This window comes from Musca domestica, unplaced genomic scaffold (assembly GCF_030504385.1).
Source record: "Musca domestica strain aabys unplaced genomic scaffold, Musca_domestica.polishedcontigs.V.1.1 17, whole genome shotgun sequence".
NCBI classification, from domain to species: domain Eukaryota; kingdom Metazoa; phylum Arthropoda; class Insecta; order Diptera; family Muscidae; genus Musca; species Musca domestica.
The window spans coordinates 3,980,102-4,008,040 of NW_026712230.1; the positions used below are offsets into that span (position 1 = coordinate 3,980,102).

The 27,939-nt window shown below is 35.0% G+C and overlaps 1 protein-coding gene across 1 annotated transcript; it reads right to left on the bottom strand.

Moving 5' to 3' along the window:
• Positions 1-630: 630 nt before the first annotated feature.
• On the bottom strand, positions 631-27,924 carry LOC131801737 (uncharacterized). The gene is made up of 8 exons (XM_059120681.1): positions 27,554-27,924; positions 22,976-23,175; positions 15,500-15,698; positions 14,646-15,426; positions 8,602-8,837; positions 8,312-8,511; positions 7,964-8,174; positions 631-1,517 (listed from the first exon to the last, which is right to left on the bottom strand). Exons 1-8 carry the CDS (start codon positions 27,746-27,748, stop codon positions 702-704), a joined length of 2,838 nt encoding a protein of 945 aa, XP_058976664.1. The 5' UTR covers positions 27,749-27,924; the 3' UTR covers positions 631-701.
• Positions 27,925-27,939: the final 15 nt, after the last annotated feature.

Consider the following 27,939-nt stretch of genomic DNA (forward strand, 5'->3'; position numbering starts at 1 on the left):
CACCAAATATGCCATGTCATGATGCCAAGTTGCTTGTGTATCATTTTCTCTACACCTTGGCTCGTATTTTATTTCCAACACACTGGTAATGCGCTAGATTGTTTGTTTACAGTAAATTTGGAAGACCCCCATTATTTTGAGACTGCTGGTAATACAGAAAATAGTTAAAATATAAAATAGTTAAAAAATAGAAAATAGTACATTTCAGGACCAGTGAATGGCAGTACAATTGCTGTTTACAATGATGCTTTCCGTTAATATTAAAGATATTTTTTGGCACGGCTCACTGGTTAAATAAATGCGGATTAATCAATAATCAGTCTTTGTTGGGTTGATCCACCGTGGAAGAATATAGGTAGCCGCATCGACACAACTGATGGGACAATGAACTGCCAAACCAATTTGAATATGTATATGGAAATTTTTGGAATGAAAAGTTATTAAAATTTATAAAATTTTCATCATCACAACCTCCGATTGGCGTTGTATAGGAAAACATTTGCAAATCTACTCACTTTAAAAAAAAAAACAAAACTTACAACCAATTGATATTTTCAATACAGTTGTTTCTGTTCTACTACTCCTTTTAAGTTGTTAATTGTCACAATATCCCATAAAAACAAAATAAAATAAAATATTTTTTTATTTATTTTGAAAAATCTTTAAAAATAAGAAATAAGACTTGAAAACTATGGTCTTATTTACAGTTCTCTCTTGTAGCCAGTAATTTTCTTCACCTTCTCCACTTTCTTAACAAATTCAATAAAATCTAGATATAACACATTTGAAACCTCCATGGCCGCAAAGTGGCCACCCTCCTTGTAGTAGGTGCTGTGTATCAGATTTTTGTACTTATCCTTCAATTGAAGATCCAAGAAATGCATCATTTCATTCTTAAAGCGGGCACAGCCAGTGGGTACATTCGTAGGAACGCGATCCAATTTCAAAGCACGTTGTTCCTCGGACACTGCCTCTTTGTAAATACGCACCGATGTGGTAATGGAATTTGTTAGATAATAAATCATGACATTATCCAGCAGAGCGTCTAATTTATAACGTTTCTTGAGACCACCATCGGGCAGATGACGATAGGTGGCATTTGTCCACGTTGAGAATTTTTCCAGTATATAGGCTGCCAAGCCGATTGGATTGTCATGCAAAGCACTTCCCAATGTATCGGGTTTGGTGGACTGTAAATGGGCATAACCAGTTTCTTCCAAGAGATATTGTATTTTTTCTGATACTGGCGAAAAGAAGTCTTCGTAGCCCTTTGGTGCAAAGAGTCCAGGGAAAGTGCCAGCTATCAAACCTTTTACCATTGATTTGGGACTTGAAACAGTGCACATATTCGAGTGGTAGCCAAGCACATTCTCCGGAAACAGTGTGGCAATGTGTGAGCCAATAATAGAACCCCAATCACCGCCTTGAATAAAGAATTTTTTATAACCCAAACGTAACATCAGATTTCTCATCATTACAGCGATTTGAGCTGGACCAAGACCACGTTTCGATGTGCCCTGAAATGAATAAAAAAGTGTACATTTGTATGTGTGTGTGTATTACAACATAAATTTGTATCTATATGTGTTGCTTTATTTATTTATTGAAAGGTTGAGTTGCATTAACTAACCTGTCGTATAATTTAATCTTTGGACCATTATTTATAATTGATTATAAATAAGCATTAACAATGTATTATTTTAATTAGAAATTGTTTTCTACAGCATTTGCGGAAATAATATGTACATTAGGTATAAAACTTTTTATAACCTTCCCCATAATATATGTGAAGGGTATATTAAATTTGCCATTCCGGTCGCAACTCCTCCAAATAAGCATTGTAGACCCTTCAAAGTGTGTATATTCTTGATCAGCATAAAATTCTATATCAATTTAGCTTTGGTATAGCCCCTATATAACGGTACCGTAAGATTTAAGGTGTTTTGGGTGTTCCAATCATTGTTTTAAGTCGAATTTGCTTTAAACTGCAAGTTTGTATTCCCAGTATGTAGAGAAATCCCCACAAAGAATAGGCCGAAGTCGAAGCTTTGAAATAGTCCTCATATAACTGTTTCTTAGAATCTTTTACGTCTACGTTTCCCACCCTTATGGGGGTAGCACTCGTTTTTTATCGTATAGCCCCCAAATAATAGTGCCTCCCGATATTCGGTATTTTGACGATTTAGATCATATTACATTTAAGACAGAATTGTCTTAAACTGGGTACTTTAAGTTTGTAACGGATTCCACCTCCTATGGCCCAACATTGTCTATATAGGTTAATTTTTCTTATTGTCCCATATAATTGTACATCCCCACAATTAAAGCCAATTTTTCAAACGGAATTGTTTAATATTCGAAATTTAAAACTTGTAACGTTGATTTGGGATTCTGACGGTTTTGGCCAAATTTCCCAGTGAAGTCGTGGAAAATTCGGTATGTGGAGTTTATAATGGGTTCTGTCTTCTTTGACAGAAGACTGCTGGGGCTGGATTCTTGTTCTATGGAGATATGAAATGAAAAATATTTCCTTTATACAATTTCTCACTTGACATTTCTTTCCTTTAAAAAAAAATTCATTTCACATTTTCATAGAACAAGAATTGAGGCCCTGGATTATTAATATTTTTTATCACTGATATTACAAAATATTTGAGGTTTTGTTGGGTTTAGCCACATTTTTAAACAGATTCTTTTCTAATTTGATTTAGATTTGGATTTAAATCCCGAAATAGATAACAACCACTGTAGCAGGAAAATGGTACCATCAACATTACGTTATTCTTAAGACTTTACCAACCGATTTCACTGGCATAAATTCAATATTCAATCCCAATTCTTTTATATTTAAAACGGTGGAGGGAGGGTTTGAGGTTCAGCCCTGCCAAACTTAATGCTTTTTTACTTGTTTTTTTTTTAATTGTGTCAGTGCGGAAACTATACGACTTTGGAATGTACCGTAAAAGTAATCTGGAACCCAGTGATGTTTTACGTTAATATGTAGATTTTACACCGGATTTAAAATAAAACGGGTTGAATAAATCCGGTTTAAGCAAATCCTGATAATTTGGGTTAATCGAGATAATAGATAATTTAATGCGGTATGGGTTGAAAATGTTAGGGCGACATTCTCTTAAATTAAAACATTAAGGAAAAAGTTCAAAAAAATCTCAAATAAACTAAATGTTGCATTTGTTATTATTAAATTTGAAGTCACAATGAACTAGCTTGTGAGGTATCTGATGGTATTATTTAGATAAGACATAGGTCAAGGTGTGAAAATGGACGCCACAAAGGGTCAAAATCTTGCAATCAACCTGTGGTCATTGTCCGATTTGAATCATACTTAGCACATTTTAATATTTTTGGCTATTTTGAAACCATTGTTAAAATGGAATTTATTGGTCTTTTAATTCTGGTACCTCTTAAAGGGCATAAATATTACCAAAAGAAAACCAACAAAGAGAGTCCAAAAGTCCCCCCTTGCATATTAAGTAGAGTTTCATTTAACAAATAAAAATATAACAAATCTGATGAACAATATATATGGGTCTATTGCTATATCTGAACAAATTGGACGAAGATATATGAACCAATCGCGATTAAATTTGGGAGACGTATTTCTGTGCTGTATTTGTTACATTTCCTCTAATATCGTTGTTACAGAGTTCATGTTACGGCTGCAGAGGACAAAAATAACAAATCGGATGAAAAATGTATATGGGGGATATAACTATATCTGAACCGATTTCGATCAAATTCGGCATACACATTTTCAGGCCTAATTTGGGTGTATATGCAAAATTCCATACAATTCGGGCTGATATTACACGTTTGGTGCACAATAAAAAGCAAATCCGACGAGGATATATATGGGAGCTATATCTAACTTTTTTTGTGTAAAATTTCATCTGGATCGAGCAATAAATACGGCTTGTACTTTGTTTACAAAAATGCATGGACAGACGGACAGACAGACGGACGGGCATGCATAAATCGACTCAGAATGTGATTCTCTGCAGATCATCAAAAGGAACTATGGGTCTATCTCGTTTCCTTTTGCTCGTTACGGACAAATACACAAAGACATAATACCCTGACAACCTTGTGGTGTAGGGTATAAACATAAAAACCTCATAATGAGAGATGGAACTTTCCAATATTGTAAAATCTTGGCAAATAATGTTTAGATAAAATATAGGTCAAGTCTAATATTTTGAAAAAAAAAATAAATAAATAAATCGCGTATCCGTGGTTGTATTTACATCAGACTTAAGTCAAGAGCAAACATGGAAAAAACATTGATTCACTGTGTATTGTCCTCCCCCCCAAAAGATAATGTGAAATCAGTGTCCAATTTTCTTTAAACTATCCCAATCGGTTCACTCCCTATGTTACATTTCCTACAAAGGGCCAACAATTTTAGTAAATTATATCTCTTGCTTCGTTCATTTATTTATGGAAACGCCCATATACTTTACGCTAAAAAGTTCTACCGCATTCGCTGCGTTGAAAACGAAAACGTAAACATATTTGGTAGATATGCAAAAATTATGGCACCGTGCGTGACAGCAATTCAAATTTATACATATTTTGAGAATAACTTATACTATCCAACAATATTTAAAAAAAAAACAACAAACAATTAGATATATTTCATTGCAAAATCTTATGTTTCTTCTCTGGAGAACTGGATTCGTAGAAGCCTATTTCGTGTGGGGACTAATAATAGCCAGGAAAGATCTCAGGATTTACTTAATAGTATGGTAGAGTAATTTTTTTCTTAGTGTGTCCCTTTATATCGAGACGGAGAAGACTACTTGCGGCCACGAGAGTTGAAGCTGCACTTCGGATCAGAATGGATACCAATCCGTAAACATCCTCCTCATCCGATTCAGTATGTGGACGAAGTTGGCAAGTGTAAATAAACCAGCGTCACTGAAAAGTTTATACTGCTGATCTCCTACATATATTACATCAAATTAAAAAGTTTCAGTCGAGTATGACAGATGTATACCCTCAGCAAAAGTTCGTTTATATTTTGACCTGCGTTATTATTATTATTCAAAATGTTGAGGTTCCGTGCAAGATTTGGACTATTTCGTCTACTTTCTTCACTTTATATGGGATATGTAATAACTTTTGAAAAATTTTAAAATGTGTGTGAGATACCAGACAAAGTGGACCGAAGTATTTCACTTCGTCTAATACTGATAAAAATATTGGAATGTAAATTTCATACGAATAATTGCAAATCAAAATTTAAAATTTTTGAGGGGGAGGTGCCAGAAGCATTGGGCAGATAAATTAGCGACTCTTTGTGAGGGTGGTATCTTGTGTTAGTAGAAACATTGAGATGTCTGAATTTGGAAGAGTATTGGATGCTTATTTCGCATTTTTGAGCGTTTGGTTATTCAAAATTTTGACCCTTTGTGGGGAAGGTACCAGAAGGAGTAAACCTACATTGGTTTACTCCTTCTGGTTCACAGATATTGAAGAAGAGTATCTAATGCAATTATTCAAAATTTTGACCCTCTTAGGGGAAGGCACCAGATGGAGTGGTCCGACAAATTCTATCTTCACATCTGATCTTGTACTAATAAAAATATTTGAATGTTGGAAATATTGGAAAATAATCGGATACTCATTTCGCGCTTAATGATATTCATTGTTATTCAAAATGTCGACCCTTTTGTGGGGGAGGTACCTGAAGAAGTAGATCGATATCTGCTCAATCTTCACACCTGACCTTGTGCTAGTAGAAATATTGGAATGTGTGAAATTTGAAGAAAATCTGATTAATTGTTCAAAATGTTGACCATTTGTGGGGGAGGAGTGGGCCGATATTATCCATTTTTCCAGTTGACCTAGTACTGATACAAAACATTAAGTTTGCACAAAATTGGATTATATTTTTTTTGTTCTATACGATAAATTATAGTGGAGTTATTAGAAGGAGTGAACCGATATTACCCATCTCCCAATTCGATCTAAGTTTGACAATACTATGGCGATATACCAAGTTTGGATCAACTCGGATACTCCTTTCGATAGTTATCGTGCAAACTAATAAGAGAGACCGTACACAGCACAGCTTTAGGACAGATCGACTATAAATGTCCTGAAACGGATTTTGTCCAAAGGCAGGTCTAAAACCGTTATTTCGTTTAGGCACGTTTTGGCCGTATCAAATGGTCCTGAGATGAAAAAACTGCAACCAACTTCAGACTGCTGTCATTTCTAAGCCACTCGCCCGACAGCTGTTAAAATTATTCCAGTCATAGCTATTATATTATTTACAAGCGTACAAAAGCATTTTGGTGAGAATTTTCCAAAAAAAAAAAAATATATATATTCATGATCCCAACATGCCAAAATGGCTTGAGAATAATATTACAATAAGCTTATGAACATAAGCCTTAAGCTTGAGAAAATCTTGAGAAAACATTGAAAAATGTTTGTGTTACAAGTATAGAATAATCGAAACGGAACCCTTATTTATAAGCTTACGAAAATAATATTATATTAAGCTTATTTGTGTAATAGTATAAAATATTTTTTTTTTTTTAATTTTTAATCATATTTCACATTTTTTTCTTGATGGACATCCCAGTAGTCACTGCCTCAGTAGTCACTGCCTTCATACCCTGACGCTTTTTTCTCCCTTATTTGAGCTTCTGCATCTCTTCCACTTAGACTACACATCGATTGAATTCCTGAAACTTTTTTGATGCTTCCAATCTGAAATGGGATTGGAATAATTTATGTGAAAGATTCCCGGATTTTTTATTCATCCATACCTTAAGAGTTCGGTCCAGAAATGGGTTCTAAATTCGCATGATTTTGTTTTTTACCAAAGAAAATAATTTCTTGCTGACAATTTTTACAAAAAATCCAAACTAATTTGTCAACAAAGGACAGATTTGAGAAAAGTTTGTGGAACATAAGTGTTTCTCAAGCATTGTTGAAAAATTATATTTTTATAATATTGTTCTCAAGCTGTATTGTATTTTTGGTATGTTGGGATGGGATTCAAACGTGATAGTGTGATTTCTTTATAATTGGCTGGAAAACCACAAGTGGAAAACCACAAGTCGTTAGAGCACTCCAGCATTTAAATATCGACAAATTTTGAAAAATAAGCTCGGGGTAAAGCCATTAAAATTCCAAAAGTGCAAGAACTTACACCGAAACAGAAAGAAAATGGACCCAAAAGAGCTAAAGAGTTGCTGTCGAATTTTTGGTTTTCTCCGATGAGAAAACATTCGTTATCCAGCAGTTTGTAAACAAACAAAATGATCGTGTTTACTTGTCAAAGAAGTCAGCTGAAAATGGGCAACTTCGGTTGGCCACCAGAACTCAAGCGCCGGCCGTGGTGATGGTGTGAGCCGCCATAACAGCCGATGGTCACTCTCCGCTCGTATTAATCGGCCGTGGCATCAGAATAAATACCGAATATTATCGCGAAAAATTTCTGGAGGGTGTATTAAAGCCTTGGACTCGATCACCTCATGCAAGCGCTTCGCCAGGAACGGGTCAAAATACTGCAGAGGAACCTTCGGGCAGTGTGCGACGGTTTCATTGGCGGTTTGAAGGCCATAATTCGTGCCAAAGATGACCAATTCGAACAAATCTAAACTTATTATACTAAAATTTGATGTTATTTCCGACATTTTTTGCTTTCATTCAATAAAATTTTTTAAAAAAATATGGCGTTTGACTTTGTTGGAGTTTTTTATATCACCCTTTTGTAGCCATATGGCTGTCACTCCTTCATCGTTCTTTACTAATTTAATTTGGTCACTAATTCAAAAAATTGCGTAGAAAATTCCACTATTGGCCAAACTTGCATATGGTGGAAAATATCTCTTTGAAAATAAGTTTTTCTCAGTTTTTAGAAGTGGTCTAAATTTTGTTAAATCTTTCATACAATTCTACTACTCCAATTCCATTTCAAACTTACCTGTGACCAAGCAAATCCTGGCAAACTTGGCACAATGACATTGAAGATATATTTGTTGTTTTTGTCCTTTTTCGTTTGATGCAATTTATGGATTAGACTATAAAACTCCCGAACTGAGCTGGGCCAGCCATGAAGCAGGAGAACTGGATAATGGTGTCTATCGACGGTGTATTCATCATAGACCATCAAATGGAGGAAATGCATACGTAGGCTGTATAGGATTTTTTTTTAAATTAGAAGAGAATCACAAATCCAGGTGATAAGAAATGATTGACAGTTAACAAAAACAACAACATCAACGAATAGTGATAAGACACTCGGACACATGTTTGTGTATAAAAACCTTACCCTTGAATATCGGTGGTAAAGTGATTGAACTGCCATAGGAAAACTTCACGTTCACGCCAACGCGGCATATAGTCATCGCGCCAATACTCAACCAATTCTTGCAAGAACTTGGAATTGAAACCGTATTCGAAGTTAACATCTTCCAGAGGTTCAGTTAAATGCAAAGTTCTGTTAAGTAGTGATTTCAAATCGTCCAGAGTCTGAGAAAAACAAAAAATGAACACAACTCACACACACAAATCACAATCAATCACTTGTTCAAAATCATTTTTCAAACTTTATTCTATTACCGTATCGGAATACATTAAACGATTGCCAATTACTTCCGATGAATTGGCCAAATAGGCCTGCCAGTCTTTGGGCTCTTCTTCATCGCCCCACCATTGATTCAGCGGCAGTTGGGGTGCCTCAACATCACCCATTGTGTCGGAGATTTTCTTGTAGAGCATTCCGCCGCCCATGGCGAGCGCAAGGACCAAGATACGTGTTATGAGCGACATTGTTATCACCTGTTGTAGTGACGTGTCTGCGAAAATTTATTACCCAAGCGTGCCACCGTTATGTTCCAGGTATTATAGACAACTGCCCTCCAAAGCATTTACTAGCGTATATAGCACGGCGCGATTGAGTGCTGCTACTACAACCCTAATCGTCATTATTAGCTGGATTGTTTATTTGTTATTGTTTTCCCTATTGGCCGTCCGTCTGCTGTTCGGGTTCTATTCCAAAACAAAAACAGTGACGACGTATCTATTCAGACTTGAACATTGTTATCGCATGATAAGTGCATTAAGCCATAAACGATCTCTATGGGCGATCATACCCCACTTCGTCGTATCTCGTTCCAGCCACAAAATGTACGTACATACATATGTTCACATTGTTGTGGGCAGAAGTCGGTTTTGTTGTTTACGATACGTGTATGTACCTCTTTCGTCCGTCTATTCATTGGCCCAGTGCGTCCAATGATTTGATTTGTTCTTATCAAATTCTTTTGGCGTTTTTGCTACTGAATGAGTAAAGTACACCAATGAACACAATTATAGCACAGCGTTTAAGAGTATATTACCGCTATATTCCAGATCTCCGAAAAACTTGCTCTCCTGGAAGCAAAAAAATCGAGCAAACTCAATTTGTTTGGTGTTGATCGAACATGAGTGAGCATATTTTCTTCGTTTTTGAGTGGGACTAAAAACTGTAAAAATCGAGCAGATTCTACTCTTTCCGAGCACTCTTAACGTTTTTGTCACACCGTTATTGTATTTCTATGTATATGTTTTTTTTCAGTACAAGGTCGCCTTTCTCTTTCCATCCTCTTCTACAGCACGCAGCAACATCAAGACCTGTTCGCTGTTACATACAAACGCACACACAAATCAGATAACCAAACATTTTTTCCACTCATTTATACTCTTGCTCTATTTCGAGCGATTTTGCTCCGACTCTAATTTTTCATGACTCGGAAGAGCATCCACTCAAAACAAATGAGTGAAGAGTATACTCCGTAAAAAACTCCTACACTTCTAGCAATCAAATCTAGCAATGCCCGTAAGCAAGTTTCGCTCCTGAGCGAAAATGAGCAAATCTGTGCTATGTATTTTCTAAATGTTCAGCATAATATTTTTTCATGATTGACCCTTTAGAAAAATTGAGCATACTCGATTTCGTTTTTTACTGGCAGGAGTGCTCCCACTCGAATTCGAGAAGAGAGTAAAATATTGTTTTAGAATCTTCTAGAATGTTTTCAGGCAGTTATAATTAATACAGTTATTCCAAATGTAATAATTTAATGAAGTATTTTGTTGAGCCTATTATACAAAGAACAAGGATAGCTAAAATTGAAATGAGGGTCACTTAGGGAGTGTATGATGAATGTACCAAAGGGTTTTTAGAAACTCGCACTATAACGAAGAGCACTAAAATGTACTACATTTGGTATTATGTGAACGGATAGAGCTAAAAACTTGAGATTAAGTATGAGAATCAAGATTTGGAAAGTAAGTTTGATATATGAAGGTGGTTTAGGAAATGTGTACTAAGTGTGCGAACTTTACAAAATGGTACTAAATTCGGAACAAATTGTTTAGGGTAAACTGATGAAGGTGGAATTTTGAAATTTAGTATTGGGATCTCTGCTGGTGGTAGGTTTGTGGCAAAGAGTTTGGAAATGTGCTATAAGTGCACGAAAAGTACTAAGTAGTACTACATTTGGTACAAATTGGTATTGGGTGAACAGAGAGGGTCGATGTTCATGTGTAGCCTGGCATATGGATTTGGTATGGAAATGTGTGCTATAATTGTAGGGAACTTAATAAATACTACCAAATTTGGTATGGTCTGTTGTTGAGATATGGAGGCGGTTTTGAAAATGTGTACGAAAAGTACAAAATTGTAGTAAATTTGGAATTATTGGTTAAGGGAATAGAACTTGAATACTGAAATTTGATATAGATGTCATTGTTAGTATCCGTGGTTGGTAGAAGGAGCTGGGTTTGGAAATGTGTACTATAATTGTTCGAAAAGAACTAAGTGGTTCTAAATTGGGTATTGGGTAAATGTATAGGTCTGAATTCTCAAATTTGATATTGTATATTATTAAATTGGATGTTGGTCCATTTTGCAATGGTTTTACTAATGTCCTCCTCGGAAAATATAAAAATAAACGATTTTGAAGACATTTTGGTAAAAATCGTAAACATTTCCCCATTATTCTTTCCAAAAAGTCTCAACATTTTGCACCATGTATGCAGTTTTAAATAAGAAAATTTGTCAATCTGAACAAATTGAAAAACTGTTTGAAAATATCTAAAAATGTAAGATGGACTTTTCACTGTCAGAGTAGCGACATTTGCCACTGGTTGTTAAAATTTCTAAGATATTTGAAATTTTTGAATGCGGATACGGTTCCCTAAAGAGAAGAAAACTTCAGCTATTGCTCATGGTTACAATTTTATAAGTCTAATATCACCGATTCTTGTTCCGCAGAAAACTAACCCGCGCTAACGTCGCAATATTCGCCAGCAACAACTAACATAATTTTTTTTAACTGTATAAGTTGTTGCAGTCGAATACTGCAATCGAAGTTTAATCTTCAGAAACAGTTCTAGTTCTAAACTGATTTCTGCCATATAGCCAGCACCTATGAGTGCACCGGCGTCAATTTCTGATCCTTTATTTGTTGTAGTATTTGAGCTCTATCATTTCTACAAACAGCAACGAATTATAATAGTTACTCCCAGAATAAGTATATTTATTACAAGGCTCAATTGTGAAGCTGGTATACAAATAATGTTACAATCCTATGTAGGGTAAGTGTACCAGTAGTCGGCACTTTTAGGATTTTCGCGTTTTTAATCGCTCACCATTCTGAGTAGAACTTTTCAATTACTACAAAGTTAATTTATTCAGATTCGAAATTTTGTATAGTTTTTGCAATAATAAATAAAGTTTTAATAACTTTTTATTCAATTTCATAAATTTGTAGTTTTATTAAAACAGTGCTTTTTTGCCAGTAGTCGGCACCACTTGCTAATTGTCGGTATGGCATGTTCCAACAGTCGGCATACCAATTTTTTTTGTAAGAATAATTAATAATAATAATAAATTAATTCATTAAAATATAATATTTTTGTTTAGTTAAACTGATTCGGCGTCTTTATTGTACTTTTCTTAAGAATATGAATTGTTGAGGACCTTCACAGACAAAAATTTAATTTTTATTAGAATAATTCATCTTTTCTTAGCAAAATTGTGCACAAAGATAGCTGACAATATATTTGAAGTAAACAAAATACATTTAGTTATAATAGTTTCATTTATTTGGGCTTAAAAATAAAAAGTGCCGACTACTGGGACATGCCGAACTTAGGCACACTTACCCTATAGTTTCTTTTCCTACATTTCTGTTAACCATTTTTTGTTTGTTTTCCAGTTGTTTTCTGAAAGGAAACATGTATATTATATAGCATTGTACAGTATATATTACAACAAGTAAAGAAGCAGTAAGTTTGGCCGGGCCAAACTTTGGATACTCTCCACCATTTGGAACAAATTAGGAAATTCGCCAGCAACAACTAACATAATTTTTTTTAACTGTATAAGTTGTTGCAGTCGAATACTGCAATCGAAGTTTAATCTTCAGAAACAGTTCTAGTTCTAAACTGATTTCTGCCATATAGCCAGCACCTATGAGTGCACCGGCGTCAATTTCTGATCCTTTATTTGTTGTAGTATTTGAGCTCTATCATTTCTACAAACAGCAACGAATTATAATAGTTACTCCCAGAATAAGTATATTTATTACAAGGCTCAATTGTGAAGCTGGTATACAAATAATGTTACAATCCTATGTATAGTTTCTTTTCCTACATTTCTGTTAACCATTTTTTGTTTGTTTTCCAGTTGTTTTCTGAAAGGAAACATGTATATTATATAGCATTGTACAGTATATATTACAACAAGTAAAGAAGCAGTAAGTTTGGCCGGGCCAAACTTTGGATACTCTCCACCATTTGGAACAAATTAGGAAATTCGCCAGCAACAACTAACATAATTTTTTTTAACTGTATAAGTTGTTGCAGTCGAATACTGCAATCGAAGTTTAATCTTCAGAAACAGTTCTAGTTCTAAACTGATTTCTGCCATATAGCCAGCATCTATGAGTGCACCGGCGTCAATTTCTGATCCTTTATTTGTTGTAGTATTTGAGCTCTATCATTTCTACAAACAGCAACGAATTATAATAGTTACTCCCAGAATAAGTATATTTATTACAAGGCTCAATTGTGAAGCTGGTATACAAATAATGTTACAATCCTATGTATAGTTTCTTTTCCTACATTTCTGTTAACCATTTTTTGTTTGTTTTCCAGTTGTTTTCTGAAAGGAAACATGTATATTATATAGCATTGTACAGTATATATTACAACAAGTAAAGAAGCAGTAAGTTTGGCCGGGCCAAACTTTGGATACTCTCCACCATTTGGAACAAATTAGGAAATTGTGAAAAATTGTTAAAAATACCGAATATCGGAAGGTACAGATATATTCAGGGGATAAAGTACATACAAGAAACTCATTGTGTGGAATTTCAGACAATTCCATTGAAAAATGTGGCTAAAACCATCAAAATACCGAATATCTGAGGATACCGTTACATGGGGGCTATACGATATCGTGGATCAATATAGCCCATCTTCGTTTCGATTGTAGCGTGATTACAACAGACGGATGTCGTAGAATTTTACGCTGATCAAGAATATATATACTTTGTTGGGTCTAAAATTATTATTTCGATGAGTTACAAACGAAATGAAGAACTTAATAAATCCTCCATACTATGTATTGTGTAGGGTATAAAAAATATAGCATTTCGTTTCCGCTTAAAATTCTGATTCCAAATTGTTAATCACAATATTTTAACAAATCACTTTACATATGACTTCATCACGATATGGAATCTAGTTAAAGTGTGTTGAAGTCATATGTAAAGCGACAATTTTCTACATTTATCTTTTGCATTTTTATAGCATACTTTTAGATGCTCTCCAGGATTTTTAATCTAAAAACAAATTCTTAATGGCATTGTATAAATAAATATTATTAATACAGGCATAATTCTCTTTACATCACACTGTTGCACAGATTATTATGTCTTTTTGCATTTGTTTCTAACAAGCAAAAGAAAACATGTAGGTCTATAGTTCCTTTTGACGAACTCCATAGAATTACGTTCTGGATCGATTTAAATACGTCCATCCGTCTGCCCGTCTGTCGTTTTTTCTTTTGTCGCATTCACGCTCGATTGGGAATGGGATTGAGATGTTGGACAGCACATTTGTTTGGGTCAGTTGCACTTTTATATATTAGTTGATATGTGACGAAATGGAATTGATTTTGACTCATACGACCGAATTCAGCCTCCAAATAAATATATGAAATTTGGAATAAAATAACTTCCATATATGCGTTTCATCCGATTCGATAACAATCTTGTTTAGCAATCATGTTGGACACAATACATCAAATTCAGCCTCAGTCAAATGTTGTCCAAATCGGTTCGATTTATATATAACATCATTATATATTTCCCTTCAATTTTTCATAAATGATACACTAACCGTACTACGTACTAGTCTCTCAAGTGTACTTCAGAAATAAATATATTATAACCTTTGTTGTTGTTTTATAAAATATATTTCATTCCATGAAAAACAAAAGTTATAAAACATTCCAAAAAAACTAACCAACTAACTATGAAATATTTTGAATCACATCCACAATTATTAATAGAAAAACAAAATAATAATTTATAATTAACATATCGATCAAATTTATAAATTAGCTTTCTTAACAAATTCGATGAAATCATTGTACAATACTTGTGGCAACTCCATGGCAGCGAAATGGCCACCATCTTCGTAGTATGTGCTTGTAACCAAATTCACGAACTTGTCTTTCAACTGGCAATCGGTTGTGTGCCAGAGGTCATGGAGGAAACGAGCGCAGCCAGTTGGTGCCTTGACTGCAACACGATCCATTTGCAGTTCCATTTGTGGCTTGTTAAATGCTTCGGCATAGAGACGTTGAGAGGTCGTGATTGAATTGGTCAGATAATAGATCATAACATTGTCGAGCAGACCGTCGAGAGTGTAACGTTTGGTCAGGCCACCATCGGGTAAATGTTTGAATTCAACATTGGTCCACGTGGAGAATTTTTCCATGATGTAGGCAGCCAAGCCAACTGGATTATGGGCCAGAGCAGTACCAATAGTATCAGGTTTGGTGGCTTGCAGATGCATGTAGCCACTTTCTTCCATCATATAGCCGAAGAAATCGCCCAAAGGTTTAAAGAATTTCGAATATTGTTTTTCATAGAAGAAGCTTGGTAGGAAGTTGGAAGCAAGCATTTTAATCATGCTAACAGGACTCATGGTGCCGCACATATTAGAGTGGTATCCAAGTGTGTTTTCGGGGAATAGGGAGGCCAAGTTGGAGCCAATAATGGAACCCCAGTCACCGCCTTGGATGAGGAATTTGTTGTGACCCAAACGCAACATAAGATTGCGCATCACAACAGACATCTCAGCTGGACCAAAGTTTTTCTTAGAAGCAGGCTAAAAAATTGGAGAATTTGCATACTTGAGTATATGAAAATTGTGTGTGTGTGGAGGACAAATTATAATTTACCTGCGACCAACCATAACCAACCAAGCTGGGAGCAATAACTTCAAAGACATAGTCACTCTTGTCATTGGGTGTCGTCAACAAGGGAATAATGTCGTAGAATTCGCGTACAGAGCCTGGCCAGCCATGCAATAAGAGTAAGGGTAATACCTTTTTACCTTCAGTTTTCTTGGGCTTTACATGGATGAAATGAATTTTCAATCTGGAATAAAAAACAAAAATTTCAAATTAGAGATTGGATGAACACATTGCATTGACTATAACAGCGAGATAAATAATACGATCTTTAGTGACCTTCTATGCAGCCAAAAAAAAAAAATAAAGTGTTTTAGCAAGGCGTGGTCCTAGAATTCAGATTACCTCTTTTGGCTTGGGCGCCAGAATTGTACAACGTAGAAGGATATGATAAAGCTGGGGCAGAAATGAAATAGGCTTGAAGCTCTAGGAGTTACAATTGCAATTCAGGACATTTGTGTTATTTTTTGGAGCCAAAGATTTCTACTCTTCTGTTTTGTACACCAAAGCCAAGAAAAGAAAAACTGCAGAGGCCATGAGTAGCGATATTATTAACCGGAATCGTTTCAAGTTTCGTATTTGAATATCGGAATGCCCTATGACAAAAATTGTATATACAGGGTGAGATAAAAAAAACTGCAACCAACTTCAAACTGCTGTCATTTCTAAACCACTCGTCCGACAGCTGTTAATATTATTCCAGTGACAGCTCATTATATTGTTTACAAGCGTACAAAAGCATTTTGGTGAGAATTTTCCGAAAAAAAAAAAAAATATTCGTAATGGAATTCAAGCGTGATAGTGTGATTTCTTTATATTTGGCTGGAAAACCACAAGTGGCTATCGTTAGAGCACTCTAGCATTTAAATGTGAATAAATCTATTGTGTCTCGTACCATCGTTCGTTACCGTAATACTGGTGGCGTGGCCAGACGTCAAGGAAGTGGACGGAAAGAAACAGCAACATCAGCAGAAATGGTTCGAAAAGTAAAGAAGCGACTTGATCGAAACCCGTGTTGCAGTGGCCGAAAAATGGTTCGTGAGCTGAACATATCGCTATATTCCATTCGGCAAATATTGAAAAATGAATGGTGAAGTGCCGAATTTGGTTTTCTCCGATGAGAAAACATTGATCGTGTTACTTGCCAAAGAGGTCAGCTGAAAATATGCAACTTTGGTTGGCCATCAGAACTCAAGCGCCGGCCATGGTGATGGCGTGGGCCGTCATAACAGCCGATGGTCGCTCTCCGCTCGTATTAATCGACCGTGACCATCAGAATAAATGTCGAATATGATTGCGAAAATATTCTGGAGGGTGTATTAAAGCCTTCCGCAAGCAAACATTTTGGTCGCAGACCTTGGGCATTCGAACAGGACTCTGCAACATCGCACTCAGCACACGCCACCAAAGAATGGTTACAAAATGAGGTTCCTCGCTTCACTTCCAGCGCACAATGGCCACCAAAATCTCCGGATACCAATCCGTTGGACCATTGTGTTTGGAGTATTTTGGAGAGCAAGGTTGGCACTAAATAATGCCAAGCGCTTCGCCGGGAATGGGTCAAAATACCGCAGAGCAACATTCGGGCAGCGTGTGACGGTTTCATTTGCCGTTTGAAGGTCATAATTCGTGCCAAAGGTGACCAATTCGAACAAATCTAAACTTATTCTTAAATTTAATGCTATTTCCGACATTTTTTGTTTTCATTCAATAAAATATTAAAAAAAAATAAAAATTATGACGATTGACTTTGTGGCAGTTTTTTATCCCATCCTGTACATCCTGGCTTCGTATATTTTTTTTTTTTTTTTTTTTTTTTTTTGGTTTATTTTTGTTTTGAAAATTTGCAATGTCTTTCTAAATAGTAAAGGGGATTTAAAGACCGTCCGGCCAAACTTACTGCTTCTTTTATGTGTTTTAGTTCGACTGAGTTCCACACTCTACTCGAATTTGAGCGGGAGCACTGTAGGGAATAGAAAAAATCGAGCATATTCTGTTTTCGATTTTACTCGAATAAGAACGAGAATGCTTTCGAAGGTATGGGCACAATTTAAAGGTCATATGTGATTTGTGAATAAATAGATGGGACAAATAAAGCAGATGCAGGATTATAATAGTCGATCTTAGCCTGTTGTGAAATATAATTAAAATGACGATAATAATGGTACATTTACACAGCAGAATCTTATAATCCAAATTATGACACGTAATATTTCCCTTCTGATATGCTATAATTATTTTATTACCATTTTGTTGATATCAACCCTTAAACCATATGGGATTCAAATTCCAAAATTCTCAATTGCTATCACATATGCATGGTCATACTAAATTTAGTCAAGTCATTAATTGAGCTATTTTTAAATTATGTCTACTATTCTTATCAACATTTAACTACCAAAGTTTTACGATAGAACAACAGATTCACCAGCCATTAAATAAATACCCAAACTTTATAGAATCTTCTCGAATCTTTGGACGTGCTTCAGCACGTTTCTTATCACATTTTATTGATAAATTGGCAAACCTAAATCCAATAAAACAAAAACATAATTGAAATTCAATCAACGGCTACTGTTCGTCGTCGATTGGCGGAAAGTATTTTGAATAAAACACGTCCCCTCCGCCAATTACTATCAGGTGTGTTTGAACGCACCTTGAACTATAAACTTTGAATAAAAAATTTTAATGGACTTATAAGTGGTGGATGTTGTGTGTACAAAATAATTGTAAACATATCAATAACAATCATTAAAATTTATCGTTATAGCCGCCGTAATAGCTTAACCTACAGCTGACCAAAAATGCACTAAGTGGTCAATGGCCCACCAAGCAGCTGACGCTGCGAATGTTGATACAATGTATGGAGCTTCTGTGCATACATAATTAGGAAACCAAATCAAAATTAAAGACAGATAAATACACTCGCAAAAAATCAACACAAAATAAATGGAATACTGGGAAATTGACTTAAGTTTAGAAAATTTGCTTAAAATTATTTGGATTTTTAATTAATCCTTATGTTGAAATCAGAAACGTAGATGAATTAACCTTAGAGGACAAGGGCAGGTTACTAATTACTAACAGATATGTTTTAAACATTCCATGATGCGGGCAGAGTCCATTATATTGTATAGATAAAATTTCGAAATCGAATACAAATTAAAGGTGTTGGCGTGGCGTACTCCAAAAGAAGTATATTTGGTCAGGGTATTATGTCTTTGTGGGTTTATTTGTAACAGGCAAAAGGAAACGAGATAGACCCATAGATCCTTTTGTTGATCTGCATAGAATCACATTCTGAGTCGATTTATGCATGTCCGTCCGTTCAAGTCGCATTTATTGGGAGAACTCTAAATTGGAGATAATCGGTCAAAATTTAGGTGAAGCTCCCATATATATATCTTCGTCCGATTTGCCTTATATTGTGCACCAAAGCCCAAATAGGATGGAATTTGGCTCATGCGACCAAACCTAGAAACAAGCATACCAAAATTGATCGAAATTGGTTCAGATATAGCTATAGCTCCCATATATATTGTTCATCCGATTTATTATTTGTGTTCTCCGCAGCCGAAGTATGCACTCTGTAACAACGATATTAGGGAAAATATATCAAATACTGCTCAGAAATACCTTTGCTTAATTTTATGGAGATCGGTTCAGATTTGGATACAGGATGAGCTGAAAAAACTGCAACCAACTTCAGACTGCTGTCATTTTTAAGCCGCTCATCCGACAGCTGTTAAAATTATTTCAGCTCATTATATTGTTTACAAGTGGACAAAACATTTTGGTGAGAATTTTCCAGGAAAAAAGTTATTCGTGATGGAATCAAGCGTGATAGTGTGATTTCTTTATATTTGACTGGAAAACCCCAAGAGGCTATCGTTAGAGCACTCCAGCATTTAAATATGAATAAATATTTTGTGTCTCGTACCATCGCTCGTTACCGTGATACTGGTAGCGTAGCCCGACGTCAAGGAAGTGGACGGAAGAAAACAGCAACATCAGCAGAAATGGTTCGAAAAGTAAAGAAGCGACTAGATAGAAACCCGCGTCGCAGTGGCCGAGCCGAACATATCGCAATATTCCATTCGGCAAATATTGAAAAATGAGCTCGTAAAGCCATTGAAATTCCAAAAAGTGCAAGAACTTACACCGCAACAGAAAGAAAATGGACACAAAGCAGCTAAAGAGTTGCTTCTCTTGGCCGAAAGTGGTGAACTGCCGAATTGGGTTTTCTCTGATGAGAAAACATCCGTTGTCCAGCAGTTTGTAAATAAACAAAATGATCATGTTTACTTGCCAAAGAGGCCACCTAAAAATGTGCTCCTTCGGTTGACAACCAGAACTCAAGCGCCGCCATGGTGATGGTGTGGGCCGCCATAACAGCCGATGGTCGTTCTTCGCTCTTATTAATCGACCGTGGCATGAGAATAAATGCCGAATATTATCGCGAAAATATTCTGGTGGGTGTAATGAAGCCTTGGGCACGCGAACATTTTGGCCGCGGACCTTGGACATTCCAACAGGACTCAGCACCATCGCACTTAGCACGCGCCACCCAAGAATGGTTACAAAATGACCAAAATCTCCGGATACCAATCCAATGGAAGAAAAAATACCAAAGTGTCGGTTCGCCGGAAATGGACCAAAATACCGCAGAGCAACATTCGGGCAGCGTGTGCCGGTTTCATTGGCCGTTTGAAGGCTATAATTCGTGCCAGAGGTGACCAATTCAACCAAATCTAAACTTATTCTAAAATTTGATGCTATTTCCGACATTTTGTGCTTTCATTCGATAAAATTAAAAAAATTTAAAAGTTATGGTGTTTGACTTTGTTGCAGTTTTTTTATCTCACCCTGTATTTATGTATGATTTAGGTCACGTCCGAAAATGGACAATATTGGCCGATCTCTGTTTTTGTATCTCCCCCACAAAAAGTAAAAAATATGAGAAATACCTGTGTAAAATAAGAAATGAAAATCCGATTTGTTCATACTCAAAATTTTACAAGAACATAAAAATCTCATATTGATTCCAGGTAGTATGTGATGTAGTTCCATCATGTCACATACTAATGTTTAGATAAGACTTAGGGCAGCTACGACCTTTTTGTACCTTCCCCATAAAATTTAAAATTTTGATTAATAACTGTCTTGAAGGGGAAAATCAATGTTCGTGTTATCTATACTTTTTAGTATCGGTACACTCTTTCTGGTGCTTCAAAAATATGAATAAATCTTTATAAACATCATTCTCCACTAATAAACAAACGTTGTTTTTATAAAAACATCAATAAAGGAATTAAGCCTTACCATTTTGCAACAACAAAATATCTCATATAGTTCAAATATCTCATATTGTTCAAAATTTTTATAGGACCTTCTGCTTTACTTTTGCACATTGCAATATTTCTACTAACATTAATCTAAGCTAAAGATACGATATGTGGGTTCGATCTTCATGGGTCGTCAAATGCTGAGGGCACAATTTAATTTCTCACGGTCACTAGACCGTTTCTTATTCTTTAACTAATGAAATATACTTGCATTATTCGTGTTCGACACTTTTTAATATTACTATTCTTCTAATTAATAATACTCAGTACAAAGTTATCAGTTTCACAATCATTTTCTCATTATACCCTACAACACTATGTGTTGGGGGTATTATAAGTTTGATTGGGCCAAAAATTATGTAACACCTCGAAATATTGGTTTCCCATATAGGAAAGTATATATGGATCTTCCTAGCTCGCCGAGCTGAGTCGATCTAGCTATGTATGTCCGTCCGTCCGTCTGTCCATGTTAATTTGTAATCACTCTACAGGTCGCAATTATGGCCCGATCCTTACAAAATTTTGCACGAAGGTGGGGTTAGGGTCAGAATAGAAGCCTATTTCTTTTGGAGATGATCGCCAAATGTTTAGGGGTTGAAATGGACCAAATACTGAAAAAATGTCGGATTTTGCAGTAGCTATACAGGTCGCAATTAAGACCAATCGACGCGGAATTTCGCATGTAGCTAGAGTTTAGGACGGGGAAGAAGTCTTCCAATTTGGGTGGTCTTCGGATAATATTTAGCGGGTAAAATAGACCATGTCTTTTGTGTTGAAAAAAATCAAAATTTTTCATTAAACCGTGAATTTTTTAAATCCCGGCGAAATCACAAAGTCATGAAAAGGTTACTTCTGACCTTTACATTGATGTTAACATCCAACAAATCGGATATATAGCAAAATATGTGCGATATATATGTCTATCAAAGAAGATATGCTTGAAAGATCTCTTATATGTCGAGAACGACTGAACTGATTTCGACAGTTCTCATTAATTCAGAATGGCCTCTTGACAGGAAAGAAAAAACGTCTAAAAAAATCGCATACAAATATCTCTCTAAAGATGAAAATATTGGTTTTGTTACATTTTCTCATATTTTTTCAATTTTGTCACATTTTTGGCATATTTTCATTTTGAATTAAACATTTGGTAATATTTCTACAGCTAACAAAACTAAGTAGTTAGGATATCAGGATATCATATACAGATCCCATTTGTGGCCCGATCCTTACGAAATTTTGCATGGGGATAAGATGAGGGTCAGAATAGATGCCTACTCTTTTTGGAGATGATCGCTATATATTTAGGGGTTGAAATGGACCAAAAAACTGCCAAATTGTCAGCAGGTCGTAATTATCGCCCGATCCTCACGCACATTTGAATGGGGGTTACCGGACATTGCAAAAGCCAAGCAGTTTTGGATGGCCATCCAAAAATATTCATTGTGTGAAATAGTTTGCCAACTTTTGTAGACTAACTACGAAATTATCCATTCCAGCGACATCTACCAATAAATTGGAAATGAGCAAATTCGTTTAAGCTGCTATTATCCGAAAATTAGAGAACGAAACATGATGGTTTTCTTTTATTATTTGTCACAATATCTTGCGGAGTTCTTTCGAGTATCTCGCCTGTATAAACTGTATAGTTTATTATAGTGTTGTAGGGTATTCAACTGTCGGCACCGCTCGACTGTAGCCTTTGCTTACATGTTTTTCTCTATGCCCACAAGCTAATTTTAAATTCTTCATTAAATATTATATTTTACTGTAATATTACATTAACACCTCAAAGATGCTATTAAAACAAAAATATTTCCCCGCCTCATTGGATCAAACTCATATTTACATTCCACTTAGACTAGTTTCTATGCAAAAATCAAAATGCAAATTGTTTTGCAATATGAAAAGTGAAAAAGTAAGATGAAATAGCTTCATTAACATGTGTTTTTTATAAGAAACCAACAGCTTACTCATAACAGATTATTCAACCAAAATGGAGCGGACAAACTTACAACTAACTACCACTAGTCTCTAGTCGATTAATGTTTTTTTTTTTTTTTGTTTTTTATTTCTCTTTTTATCTTTGGTATTTTCATAATCATCGACTTGAACTTACCCTTGAATTTCGGTTTGGAAATGATTGAATTTTTTCAAAAAACTTTCACGTTCCGACCACTTTGCCAAATAATCATCACGCCAGTATTTGATAACCTTTTGCAAATATTTCGAGTTGAAACCATATTCGAATGCCACATCTTCCAATGGATCATGCAATTTGTATGGCCGCTGTAGTTGTAATTTAAGATCTTCAATAATCTGGAGAGGAGAAAATAATGGGAAATTTATTATTGCTGGAAATAAACAAATGTGAAATTAAAACTGATAAAAATTCATAATGTGACTTTGGTAGTATGTAATACAAGGGGTAGCACAGATGTTTCTGGATTCTTCTACTTGTATAACTAATTTAATGTATTCAAAATTAAACAATATAAAAATCATTAATTATGGACGGCGCTAGTTTACCTAATAATAATAAAAACAATTTATTGTAGGATTATCTAACATCGGCAATATTCCAAAAGAGTCCGAAAAATATATGATATTTTGGCATTTGTTTTTTTCAAATAATATGAAATACGATTACTTCTCAAAGATGCCATTGATTTTAATCCAAATTATAAAAATATACAATTTTTTGCCTGTCAAAAAGTAATTAAGAAAAGAGGAAAATAAAAAATCCCCGATACGTATCTGGGTTAATAACAAAATTTTGCATAATTAAGTGGTGGCCGAAACATAACAACTTCAAAGTTGGGTCAATGCGATCTAATCTGAAAACGAGTTTGGGAAATTTCATACAACGTGAGAGAAAAGGTCACTGGCCGTATTGCAATGGATTCAAGTTCGGCGATGTTAAGTAAAACAATACAACATGTTTGGTGGTGTGTGAGGCATACTTATCAACAACCAATTTATGTTTATAAATAAATATGAAAAAAAAGAACCAAAATATATTAGTTATCGTATCTTTTGACAGTTATTAATAATTTCCTTTATATATATATATATATTTTAAGTAGCATAGAATAACGAAAAATGTGAATCTATGGGCCTACATTCTTTTATTTAAAACATTTGAAGTCCAATTTCGAAATGTTTGCAAGTAAGACCAGCAACGAATGAAAATTTGGGAAATGTGGACTGAAAATTGGCCGAAAATCTAAGGTATGGTAAAAAAACTCTTTGTACATTGTGTGTATGTAGTGTACAATTAGACCATACAATTTGGACATGGCTAATATAACTTTGACATTACTGGTGGTGGATGATACTAATGACCAATTGTGGAACTTTCTCACATGAGTTAACAATATTTCATAACTATGTCAAGTTTGTGAAGATTGGTCGAAGTTTCATAAGCCACAGCATATGTACACTCACAAGTATGCCATGTTACCATTGTTTATTCAATTATTGAAATATTCACATGCAGAACGGTAATTATTTGCAATATGTTCATTGTGGTACCACTTTTCCACAAGACAAGCAAACAAGTTTTCTACGGTACGCTTACAACATTTTATCAATCAGCTAGTTTTTTTTTCAAGTTATTTATCTAATAATCTATCTGTGTAAGAGTGTGTACAAAAAGCATGTTGCAAAATGCATGAGACATACAAATTTATGTTGTTGCAACATAATGTGGCATTTCAATAACGACACACAGCGTGTATAACGTTTGCAATAGCATCGTACTAATGAAATATTGATATTTTGAATGTGTACAACCGGATGGGCGGTGACTTAAAAATTCTGGTGTTTTTCGAATAAATTTCAGACGTTTCTGCTTATATTTTTAAATTTTTGTCGATAATCATAGACCGACCGATCACATACCTTATTTTTTTATTTTTCTTATTTCAGTTCCTCACAAGAACACTATTTCTACGATATAATTCATTTTCAAACTTGGTCTAATATAGCCTTGCACAATTTTTTAACTGACGATACGATGAATACATTCCATCCTCGAGTGGGTCTGAATGGTACGTTTATGCGAAGTTTGTCTAAATGTAAGGTGTGTCTGGTTACTTTTCCTGCAGGAATTGTCCAGCAACATCTTTCTGAGAGAGTAAGGTAGTTGTATTCTCTTTTGTAAGGAAAATGCAGCTGATTTGTCAAAACAAACCAATTTGCCCCCATTAAAAAATTAAAAGAAAGAAAGCATCACCAATTTTACAATTTTTATAAATAAAAAGGAAATTAGCAATAAAATAAAAATATGAGCAATAAAAGGAAGATAGATTTGATGTGTTCCCGAGAATCCCTTAAATATATTGGAAATATATTGTGTTTTTATGGTTTTTATACACTCTATTTAAGAAGAATATATTCTAAAGCAGAAAAGTAAGATATAAGGCCCATAAGTAATGTGAGACTTGATTTTGGAATGGTTAAATTTTGCTTCAAAGTATAATCATTCTGATTTTACTTTAAATCAAATTTGTAGGGTAAGTGCGCTTAAGTTTGTCCCAGTAGCTGGCATTTTCCCTATTTAAACTCAAATAAATAATAATGTTTATAAGTTAATGTAAATAAAAGCTTATATTAGCTTCGAATATAATTTAAGATATTTTGGGTAAAATTTGTATTCTATTAAAATTTAATTTTTGTCTATAAAGGTCATTCAGCATGAATGAGACATTGCACATTCTTAAAAAAAATAGTGGAGAACTCAACTTTTAAAGACGTTCTGACAATGGCGTATGCGATTCTGCATCACACATTGTGCTATAAACTCATTGGTTTTTTTTATGGACAGTCAACATTTTTGGGATATCGACATTTCCAAGAATTTCTGTAAAAATGTTCAAACGTTTGGAATTAGCAAATAAATGGATTAAGTGTTGTTCTGATTATCATTAATTCTGCTATAAACTTATTGGTTCTATTTTTTATTGATAGTCGAAATTATTGGGATATTGACATTTTTACGAATTTCTGTAAAATTGTTCAAATGTGTGGAATTATCAAATAAATGCATTAAATGTCGTTCTGACAATGGCGTATGCGATTTTGCAACATTCATTCTGCTATAAACTTATTGGTTCTATTTTTTATGGACAGTCAAAAAATAGCTATGTTAAAATTAACAATTAAAAAAGAAGGTAAGTTCGTCCGGGCCGAACTTTTAATACCCTCCACAATGTCGAAGAAAATTGAAAAGTTAAAAAAAAAAAATTCCGAAAACTACCACTTAAATAAAAACCGTTTTATGGGGACTCTACGAAGACGTGGACATGTATACGAAATGGAATGTCATAGGCTGTAGTGCCCATTACGAACTTCAAATACGAAATCTGTTTCAATTACGGTGAATAATGTCGCAAAAATCGGGTACCGAAGACGTCGTAGTACCCATTACGATCTTCCAGTAGGAAATTTGAAACAATTCGGGTGAATAATGTTGCTGAAATCATCAAAATATCGAATATCGGGAAGTATCGTTATATGGGGGCTATACGAAGACTTGAACCTGCATACAAAAATTGTTGTCATAGGCTGTAGTTTCCATTAGGAACTGCCAGTACGAAATTTGGAACGATTCCGGTGAATGATGTTGCTGAAATCCTCAAAATACCGACTATCGGGAGGTACCGTTATTGAAACAACTCTGGTGAAAAATGTCGCTAAAATCGTCAAAATACCGAATATCGGGAGGTACCGTTATATGGGGGCTATACGAAAACTTGGACCGACATGGCACATTTACGAACTTAACCTGCCTACTGATAAACTATGCATGTATGCAGAATTTTAGCCTTGTATCTCAATTCGTCCGAAAGACGGACATTGCTAGAATTGTTAGAATTTTATGCTGATCCAGAATATATATAATTTGTAGGGTCTATTATGAATATTTCGAGGAGTTACAAACGGAATGGCAAAGTTAATATACCATCCATAGAATGGTGGAGGGTACAAAAAACTGTACACAGAGTCTTTTTTAACGAACTGCCAAAAGAACTATTTAGACGAGGATATTTTTGTAAAATTGTTATAACTATGCAATTATTTCTGATGCCGACCAGTGGAACACAAAACATTAAGGCGTAGCCTAAAGTCGATTTGTAGGTGGAAAACGTGGACATAACTACTAATCAAAAAATTAAATAATTTTTAAAGTTAAATACTTAGGAATAATTTAATTGGCAAAATGAATGATGTTCACAATTACGACCATTTAAAACGCGAGCAAATCCCAAATGTTCTGACTACTGGTACACTTTCCCTATCTATTTAAAGTTTGATCGTATTTACTACAAGACCAGCGTCAACTTTCAAAACATTCGGGAGGATAATTTTTTTTCATTGCCCTCACGAATGTTAATACGAATTCTAATTTAAATTTGTATCGCTTGAAACAAAAACATAAGAGTACTGTAATCTCAGTAAAACTGGACCCTGGTATTTTTAGTGATACACAGGGTCCAAAGGTCTATATCTGTACATACACTGCCTCATATAAGTATCAGCAATTACTAGATCAACTACCTGTGCGTTGCAATTATTTGTGTATTTGTAAGTTTATTTTTCAAAGAAAGATCCGAACAAAATTTATTTTTCCGTCATACTATTTTTCCCAAAACAGTAGTCCTTCTAAAACAGCTAATATCACCCTCAAACTCACCTCCGGCTTAGCGGCAATATCGAATGGTTTAATGGAAACATCTTCCTTATAATCAGCTCCACTACCTGGCCCCCAGTATTGTTTCTCGTCTAATTTTGGTGCAGGAATGGGTTGTTTTAGTAGACGGTAATTCTGATACAAGGCGGCCAGACCCAAGCAAAGGCCTGCAATTAATACTCTGACCATTACACCCATGTCTAGATATTTGGCAGGAATGACGTTCTCCTTGCTTTTTGTGGTTTTTTGTTTGTTTGTCTTTTTGCGACCGTTTTCTACCGAATACGACGACGATGGGGGGAACACCGAAACGCACGGAGACGATTAGTATGTACCTAACGCTTCGAGTAGGTAAAAACAACTGAAACAGCGACTTCAAGCATTTGTTT

Excerpts from the sequence above, each read along its gene's own strand:
- LOC131801737 (XM_059120681.1), bottom strand. The coding sequence starts at position 27,748 with ATGGGTGTAATGGTCAGAGTATTAATTGCAGGCCTTTGCTTGGGTCTG. Across the intron at positions 8,512-8,601 it reads GTTTAATGTATTCCGATACG|ACTCTGGACGATTTGAAATC; the intron begins GTAATAGAATAA and ends TGTTTTTCTCAG. Across the intron at positions 1,518-7,963 it reads CAGGATTTGCTTGGTCACAG|GGCACATCGAAACGTGGTCT; the intron begins GTAAGTTTGAAA and ends TATTCATTTCAG.